This window comes from Sapajus apella, unplaced genomic scaffold, assembly GCF_009761245.1.
Source record: "Sapajus apella isolate SASKATOON/1434 unplaced genomic scaffold, GSC_monkey_1.0 scaffold185, whole genome shotgun sequence".
Classification (NCBI taxonomy): Eukaryota; Metazoa; Chordata; class Mammalia; order Primates; family Cebidae; genus Sapajus; species Sapajus apella.
In genome coordinates this window covers 1,304,148-1,313,781 of record NW_022437125.1, presented here as the reverse complement: position 1 = coordinate 1,313,781, position 9,634 = coordinate 1,304,148, and the positions used below count along the sequence as shown (strand labels likewise).

General features: G+C 40.4%; 1 protein-coding gene across 1 annotated transcript; it reads right to left on the bottom strand.

Moving 5' to 3' along the window:
• Positions 1 to 4,514: 4,514 nt before the first annotated feature.
• On the bottom strand, positions 4,515 to 9,377 carry LOC116543249 (cytochrome P450 4F11-like). The gene is made up of 5 exons (XM_032268671.1): positions 9,085 to 9,377; positions 5,579 to 5,712; positions 5,419 to 5,483; positions 5,150 to 5,232; positions 4,515 to 4,752 (listed from the first exon to the last, which is right to left on the bottom strand). Exons 1-5 carry the CDS (start codon positions 9,096 to 9,098, stop codon positions 4,575 to 4,577), a joined length of 474 nt encoding a protein of 157 aa, XP_032124562.1. The 5' UTR covers positions 9,099 to 9,377; the 3' UTR covers positions 4,515 to 4,574.
• Positions 9,378 to 9,634: the final 257 nt, after the last annotated feature.

Sequence of the window (9,634 nt, the reverse complement as noted above, 5' to 3'; positions counted from 1 at the left end):
TGATTTGATTTTTGAATGGGGTGAGAGATAGGGGTCTAGTTTCATTCTTCTAAATATAAAGATCCAGTTTTTTCAGTACTATTTATTAAAGAGACTGTTTCTTTCTAACTGAATGGTCTTTGCAACTTTGTCAAAAATTAGTTGACTCTAAATTCATGGATTTATTTCTGGGTTCTCTGTTCTGTTCCATTGGCCTATGTATCTCTTTTTATACCAGTACTATATGGTTTTGGTTACTATAGCATTGTAATATAATTTGAAGTTGGTAGTGTAATATCTTCATCTAAGTTATTTTTTCTCAGGACAGCTTTGGCTATTTGGGGGGTGTTCTGTGATCCCACATGAATCTTAGAATTTTTTGTATTTTTGTGAAGAATCTCATTGATATTTTGATTGGAATTGAATTCTATCACTACATTGCTTTAGTAGTAGGGTCATTTTCACAATATTATTTCGTCCAATCCATGAACATGGGATGATGTTCCATTTTTTAGTGACCTTTTCCATGTCTTTCATCAGTGTTTTATAGTATTTCTTGCAGAGATCTTTCAACTACTTGGTTAAATTTATTCCTGAATACTATATACACACATATGCACCTATTGTAAATGGCATTGCTTTCTTTCTTTTTCTGCTAGCTCGTCATTTGTGTATGGAAACACTAGTGATTTTTGTATGTTGATTTTGAATATTGCTGCTTTACTGAATTTATCAGTTCTAAGAGTGTTTTGGTGGAGCTCTTAGGGTTTTCTATGCACATATTATGTCATCTTTAAACAGGGAAAATTTGACATCCTAGCCCTTTATTACTTTCTCTTGCCTGATTTCTCCAGCTAAGACTTCCAGCACTATCTTGAATATAAGTGTTGAAAGTGGGCATACTTTTCTTGTTCCAGTTCTTAAGGGAAAAGCTTTCAGTGTTTCCCCATTTTGTATGATGGTGGCAGTGATTTGTCATGCCTATCCTTTATGTTATGTGTGCTTGTTCCATATCTACTTTTTGTTTTTGTTTTGTTTTTCCATACCTACTTTGTTGAATGTTTTTATCATGAAGAAACGCTGATTTTTATCAAATGCTTTTCCTGCATTTATTGAGATGATCATATGGTTTTTGCCATTCACTCTGTTGCTCTTCAATAAATATGATGTGATGTCATTTTTAATTTGAATATATCAAAACATTTTTGCATCTCTGGGATAAATCTCACTTGATCATAGTAAATTATCTTTGTAGTCTGCTGATGGATTTAATTTGCTAGTATGTTATTGAGAATTTGTGCACCTATATTCATCAGAGATAGCAGTCTGTTTTTTCTTTTCTTCTTCTGTCCCATTCTGGTTTTGGTATAAGGATAATGCTGGCTCCATAGAATGACTTATGAAGAATTCCCTCTTCTTTGATTTTCAAAATCGTTTGAGAAGAATTGGTATTAAGTCTTTTTTTTTTTTTTTTTTTTTAATGTTTGGTAGAATTTAGCAGTGAAGCCATCAGGTCCTGGGCTTTAATTTGATGAGAGATTTTTTACTACTGATTATATTTTATTACTTGTAATTAGTCTGTTTAAATTTTTTGTTTCTTTTTGTTTCCTTCTTTATAGGTTTTATGTGCCCGAGAATTTATATATTTTTTGCTAGGTTTTCCAATGTGCTGGCTAAAGGTCAATTGTAATAGACTCTAATGATTCTTTGTGTTTCTGTGGTATCACTTGTCATGTCTCCTTTTTCAATTCTGATTTCATTTATTTGAGTCTTTTTTTTCTTACTTGGTCTAGCTAAATGCTTGTTGATCTTGTTTATTACAAGCCCAACTCTTTGTTTTATTGATCTTTTGTATTTTATTTTTACTTTCAATTTATTTTTTCTCTAACCTTTATTATTTCATTTTTTTCTATTAACTTGAGTTTCATTTGCTTTTGCTTTCCTAGTCCCTAGAGGTGCATCATTAGATTATTTATTTGAAATCTTCCTACTTTTTTTGATGTGGGTGTTTATGGCTATAAAGTTCCTTCTTAATACTGCTTTTGCTGTATTCCATAGCTTTTAATATATTGCATTTAAACTTTCATTTGATTCAAGAAATTTTAAATGCCCTTCCTAATTTTTTATTAATCCATTAGTTGTGCAAGAGCATGTTAAGTTTCATGTATTTGTATGATTTTGAAAGTTATTTTTGTTATTGATTTCAATCTTTATTTCCTTGCCATCAGAAAGTATACTTGATGTGATTTCAGTACTTTCAAATTTGTTGAGACTTGCTTTGTAGCCCAATGTTCGGTGTATCCAGCTTTTTCCATGTGCTAATGAAAAAAATGTGTGGTCTGCAGCTGTTGCATGAACTATTCTGTCAATGTCTGTTAAGTCTCTTTGGTCTAAAGTGAAATTTAAATACAATGTATCTTTGTTGACTTTCCATCTAGTTGACCTGTCCAGTGTTGAGAGTGGGTTATTGAAGTCCACAACTACTATTGTATGGGAGTCTATCTCTCCTTTCAGATGTATAATATTTGTTTTCTATATCTAAGTGCATATATGTTTCCTACTGTTAGATGCTCTTGCTGAAGTTACCCGTGTCTGTGTTATTTTTATCTGATATAAACGTAGCTACTCCTATTTGCTTTTGGTTTCCACTTGGGTAGAATGCCTTCTTCCATCTCTTCACTTTAAGTCTGTATGTTTCTTGACAGGTAAAGTGAGTTTCTTGTAGGAAGCACATAGTTGGGTCACTTAAAAAACCCATTCGGCCAGTCTATATATTCTAAGTGAAGGATTTAATCTATTTACATTGAAAGTTATTATGCAAAAGAACATGCTTCTGTCATTTTATTAATTTTTTCTAGTTATTTTGTATATCTTTTATTCCTTTCTTCCTCTCTTATTGTTTCTGATTGTGGTTTGGTGGTTTCTATAGTAACAAGATTTGATTCTTTTCTTATAAGTGTATCTGCTTTGCCAGTGGATTTTATACTTTTGCATGTTTTCATGATGGTAATCGTCCTCTTTTCACTTCCAGATGCAGGACTCCCTTCAGCATGTCTTGTAAGACAAAAAACTCAATATTGTCAGGATGTCAGTTCTTCCCAACTAAATCTATAGATTCAATGAAATCACAATGACAATATCAGAAATTTTTTAATGGATATCAGCAATCTAATTCTAAAATTTATATAGAGAGACAAGTGACTCAGAATAGCCAACACAATGTTTGAAGCAGTAGAACACAGTTGGAGGACAGACAATATCCAACGTCAAGACTTACTGTGAAGCTACAGTAACCAAGGTGTTGTTGCATTGGTGAAAGAAAAGACAGATAGTCAATGGGACAGAATTAAAAGCCCCCAAAATAGATCCACACAAATATAGTCAACTTATCTATGATGAAGATGCAAAGGCAATACAGCGGCCCCAAATGAGAAAAAATAATATATTTTGAGATCAGAATCAAGGCCAGAGTAACTGAGTGTAGAAAGGGCAGGAGATTAGCTAGAGAAGAGATTAGAGAAGTCAACAGGGTTCATGATGTAACATCCCTTAGGCTATGAAAAGAGATCAGTGTTTGCAGCAGGATATTATTCTGAGACACTAACTGAGGTTTCTCTCATTCTCCTACCACCCACATAGTCAGGTGCCTTCACCACCCTCAGAAAAAAAAAAATACCTCTTATATACACAACCGTTTAGGGAGAAGAGATTGTTCACAGAGCACAATATTAGAATTTTTGCCTTTGAGTTCCAAAACACAGCCTTTAAAGTCATGGTAGAAATAACAATCTTGAAAGACGACATTCCTAAACAGCCAGCCTTTCTGAGAGAGGAAATAATAATGGCCCCATATATTTAGCATTCATTGTGTGCCAGGCACAGTTCTGAGTCCCTTATATTGAGACCTCTGGAAACCCAGATGTAGGCAATACTGTTGTCCCCATGATATGGTTGAGGGAACCGAGTCACAGAGAGAGGAATTAACCTGCTCAAATCACGCAGCAGGGCCAGGACTTGAGCCCAAGCGGCCTGGCTTGAAATCCTATGCCTCTGAAGGTACGGGAAGAGAGTCACAGAGGGAACCAACTGGAAGGGGGAGAAACGGGTGGGAAGTTGGCAGAAAAAGGAACTAAAAATTTCTGAGAGCCTGCCAGGGTGGAAACTGAACCCCATTCCCTTTGTTCTGAGCTGGGGACTCCAGTCTTGCGGGGACATTCCCAGGACAGATGAAGGCATCTGCCCCTGTGGTTGCTTCTCGCTAAATAAGAGTCTCAGTCTTGCTCCTTAAATACATTCTTAATCCTGCTCCCTCTCCTGCTCAAACACCTCCCAGGGCTCCCTACTGCCCACAGGAGAAAGTTTTTACTTGGGATCTGGGAGAACCCATTAAGGGCCTAGGTGCCCCATGCTCAGCCAGAAAGGCAGTCAGGGTTTTGGGTTCAGAGACATCACCCTGCCCCCACCCACTCACCCCGCTTTCTTGGATCCCACCAGTCCCCAGGAGCCCCATGCTGGCTGTGAATGAGGCTTAAGCAGAGGCGTCAGCATAGATTTATTCCTGGGAATCTACAAAGGTGGGTGGGTGGATCCGACAGTCACCGTGGGTTCGCACCCAGGGACTCCGACCTCAGCCAGAGTCCACCCTCTGCGCGCATGACCATCTCCGGCTTCCTGCCGGGCTCAGTGCGGTCCGGCAGGACACGGAAGCGCATCAGTGTGAGTGCCAGGACCACCTTCATCTCAGCCATGGCGAACGCCTGCCCAATGTAGTTTCTGGGGACGAAAGTGAGGGAATCTGACTGTGCCCATGACCCCCCATCCTGGCCCCATCATGCTTAGAACCTGGCCTGGGACCCCGACTTACACCCTGATCAGCTCAAGGGGCAGAGAGAGGGGCTGCGTGTCCCGAGGACACCCATGTGTGCTTGCATACCCCCTAAATCTGGCCCAGACTCCTACCCCCAGTTCAGATCAGCAGATGGAGGAGGGGGTTCTGAGCACACCGCAGACCCCTCTAGGACCTTCCCAACCCCACTCTGTGGGCTGTTGCCCATAAACTCCTGAGGAAGGGAAAGAAGGAGAGCTGGATCTGGGACCATCTGCAACTTCCCCCTTTTTTGACCCCCGCACCCGTCACCTCATCCCCGCCTCAGACACAGGCCGCCCTTACCTAGGCCCTGCTGAGAAGGGAATAAAAGCCAGAGGTGACCTCTCCTTGATGTTCTCTGGGTCGAAGCGGAAGGGGTCGTAGACCTGGAGGTGAGACCAAGAAGGTTTGCTGGGTGGGGTCTCCCAAGTCTGCCAGCCTTGGAGAGACATTTTGGCAGATATGTGTCCATTGAGGGGAGGTGATGTTAGATTTCCCTGGTCAAAAGCCTGTCAGATCCTCTAGGAGCCTTGGAATGGACCCCGAAAAGGGTGGGGTGAGGGAGGCAGTGCCTCGGGGTCTGGCCACACAGTTGGGTTGTGATGGATCCCGATAATACTGATGAGGCAGGCAACGCCTGTGGGAGAGACGGGGACAGTCAGGACAAGGCCCCCCTGCCTGAGGGACCCCTCTTCCTGCCCAGGAGACTCCTCTCACTGAGGCTGTGAGCATCTTTGGGGATGACCTGGCTGTCTGGGAGCACCATGTCCTGGGTGCAGCATCGGATGGTGGTTGGGACTGGGGGATGTAACCGCAGGCTCTCCTTCATGCACATGGTCAGAAAGGGCAACTTCGCCAAGTCGTCCCTAAGGAAACACCCAGCCCCAATCATTATCCAGGGAACAAACACAGGATTCTCCAGCTTCTCTGTTTCTGAGGGAGACTTTTTCTCCCTATCACAAAATAAATTCCACATGGATGAAATATTGAAGAATTTAAAAAGTAGAAAAAATTAGAAAGCAGAGAATTAGAAAAGTACCCGGAAAAAATGTAGCCAATTTTTAAAAGATTATTCTGAGGAAAACATAACACTCTGAAGCAGCTATTAAAAAAAGTTAACATATTTGCATAAAAGTAAATGTTCTTTATGGTAAGAAAGCAAACACAAAATGCAAGTGAGTAAGAAACAAAATACCCAGATCTGGTGTTTTGCTCGTATTCATCATTGTACTAGAGATACTAGCAAATGTAACTAGGCAAGGGGAAAAAAAGAGGAATTTGAAATGTGGACATAATGTATCATTCTGGCAGATGGTGATTTTATACTTAGAAAAACAGGACACTTCACTGAAAAACACTTAAAAACATTTAAGATCCAGTAAGGGAGCTGAATTATTTGTGTAATCTTTTTTTCTTTTCTGTGGTGCATTGTACACTTAAGTGGTTCAAAATTTGAAAACTATGAAACATCATCCATCCACCCCTATGGCCCAATGTCACCTGCTTCTTTTCCTCACAGGTTGCCTAAGTTATTATTATTTCTATGTATCTTTCTAGAGCTAATTTTTAGCATCATAAAAATATGAGTACATCAATTACTATACACATATTCCATATCATTTCTCATTTAACAGTATGTCAGTCTTTTCTTGTACGGCCCCTGGGACTTGTATCAAAATAGGGTTATCTGTACTCTGGATCTATAAAATAATTTTCCTATGGTTTCCTCTCGAGCTTTTAACACCCTTTAAAAAAAACTGTATGCTTGAGTAATCTGAACATTGTCTTATTATAAGACGTGACAACCAGGTTGAGTTCATTTTTATTCCAGAAAATTTCCCTGTCTCAAAAACTTTTACCTAATAATCTCTATTTTTTCTCTTGATACAAAACACCATCTTTATCATGTACTATGTTCATTGGCACTCCATTTACAAGCATAAATTATCAGTTTTCCCATGTAGAAATAACAAGCAGCTGAAAAAGATAATGAAAGATAAGATATTAACAATAATATGAAATATCTGAATTAAATTTAACAAGAGACAAAGTCTCTGTATTTCAAATAAATTTATACATTTCCCTCAGTCTGAATAAAAGATACACTTCACCATAGCAAGAATATATAAAAAGATTGATTTAACAAAACATGCATATGTTGACTAAGCAAATATTTTAAGCTTTATTAAAAGCTTAAACATTATTTGAATGGATTAATAACCATTTCACTATGACCAACTATGTGTCAATAGTATGATGTTACCTGTTTTTCACATATCAATCATATATTTAAGTCAAACAAGAGAATATATTCAGTGCAAATGATTATTTTTAGCAACTTGAAGAACTTGCTCTAAATGTTTTTGGGAAAAAAAATTACGAAGAGGTAGTGCAATCTGAAAATAAAATATTAGAGAAGAGGAAGTCAGCTTAGGCAAGGAATGCATGACTAAGATCTCAAAAGCAAATGCAAAAATAAATAAATAGGTGCTAATTAAAGTCAAAACCTTCTGTATAACAAAAGAAATAATCAGCAAACAGACAACCCACACAGTGGAAGAAAATATCTGCAAATTATGCATATGACAAAGGACTAGTATTAAGAATCTACAAGGACATCCAACAAATCAGCAAGTTAAATAAATAAATAACCTGGCTGGGTGTGGTGGCTCATGCCTGTAATCCCAGCACTTTGGGAGGCCAAAGCAGGCGGATCACCAGTGGTCAGGAGTTCGAGACCAGCCTTACCAACATGGATAAACCCTGTCTCTACTAAAGATATAAAATTAGCTGGGTGTGGTGGCGCAGGCCTGTAATCCCAGCTACTCGGGAGGCTGAGGCAGGAGAATCACTTGAGCCCGGGAGGCAGAGTTTGCAGTCATCTGAGATAGCGTCATTGCACTCCAGCCTGGTAGCAAGAGCATAACTCCGTCTCAATAAATAAATAAATAATCAATCAAAAAGTAGGCAAAGGACATGAACAGACATTTCTCAAAAGAAGATGTACAAACAGCAAACCAACACATTTTGAAACACTCATCACTAATCAGGGAAATACAAATTAAAACCACATGAGATACCACCCTACTTCTGTAAGAATAACCATAATTAAAAAGTCAAAAAACAATAGATGTTGGATGTGGTGAAAAGAGAACACTTTTACACTGCTGGTAGGAATACAAATTAGTACGACCTCTGTGGAAAGCAGTAAGGAGATTCCTTAGAGAACTAAAAGTAGACCTACCATTCCATCCAGCAATCTCATTACTAGGTATCCACCCAAAGGAAAAGAAGTCAGCGTATGAAAAAGACACATGCATACGCATGCTTATAATAGCACAATTCACAACTGCAAAGAGGAAACCAGTCTTAAGTACCCCCTGACAAATGAGTGGATGAAAAAAATGTGGCATGTATACCCCATGGAATACTACTCACCCATAAAAAGGAATGAAATAATGTCTTTTGCAACAATTTGGATGGAGCTGGAGACCATTATTCTAAGTGAAGTAACTCAGGAATGGAAAACCAAGTATCATAGAGTCCCACTTTCTGTACCCGCAGTCATGCTTCTCTCACTCTCAGCCTCATTCCCGCCCATGTGGGCTGGGAGTTTCCTCTCCTGGGACTGTTCCCCAACCAGGCTGGGAGCACCTGGAAAACAGATCACAGGGCTGGATTCTTCCAGGGTCTCCAGAGCACTGAAAGGTGCTGGAAACAAAACTGGGGGTGGGAATGCAGTGTGGGAGCGTTTGCAGAATGAAGACTGGATGGATGAACGGTGCAGGTGTTGTGGACGGGAATGAATGACTTTTGCCCTCAGGTATCCCTTACAAATCCCTGGACTGAGCAACAGGATTGAAATTAGGGTACAAAAGAGCAAACATTCAGGAAGTGAAGATGTTTGAAAAAAATGATAATTCAATGAAAAGAGGAGGTGGAGGAGAAATTCATTTGCTGAACACAGGCTAAGTGGCATCATCTGACCTTGCATACTGTCACCAATTCTCCCAGCAGCCCAGGTCTTTCTGTCCCAAAACCCTGTAAACCATCCTCTGCTGGCCAGGCTGGGTATTCAGCCCTGCCTCTGGGATTTGCACCTATTCCCACTAAGTGATAATGGAAGAAATGACCCCCCCCCCAAAAAAAAAAAAATTAAAAAACCTCTTCCACCGCTTCGCACCTGAGGAGAAGAACCAATGAGAAAACATCAGGAACGGGCCAGCACCAGCACTCACCATTCAATCTCCATAGGCTCACGGTCCTTCAGAAGCTCTTGGACTTCTTGCCGGCAGCATTCCTGGTATTCTAGGTGCCTTGAAAGGTGGTATAAGATCCAGGAGAGACCACTGGCCGTGGTGTCATGGCCTGAGGGGCAGCCAAGCAAAACTGGGTTTCTGGGCTACTTCAGCACCACAGGGTGGACAGCACCAATACTTTCAGGCAGGAGAAGGTAGGGAGGGGGAGGACAGGCAGAATGGAGTGATCTAGGGTCCACCCACCACGTCCCTGGGACGGAGAGTCCCCTGTCCCCACTGCAGTCCCCACTGCAGGAATTCCCATTCCGGTGCTCCCTCTCTCACAGGAGACAGAACTGTTCTCCTTTTGTCTTTTTCCTGTTAAACCTCCGCTCTTAAACTCGCTCCATGTGTGTGTCCATGTCCTTGATTTCCTTGGCATGGGGCAACGAACCTCGGGTATTACCCCAGAAAAATGAACCACTTCAAAACCAAGAAAGGGGACCTCAAGAACATCACTGAAAAGGGGCAAAAAGGATGGGATCCTGGT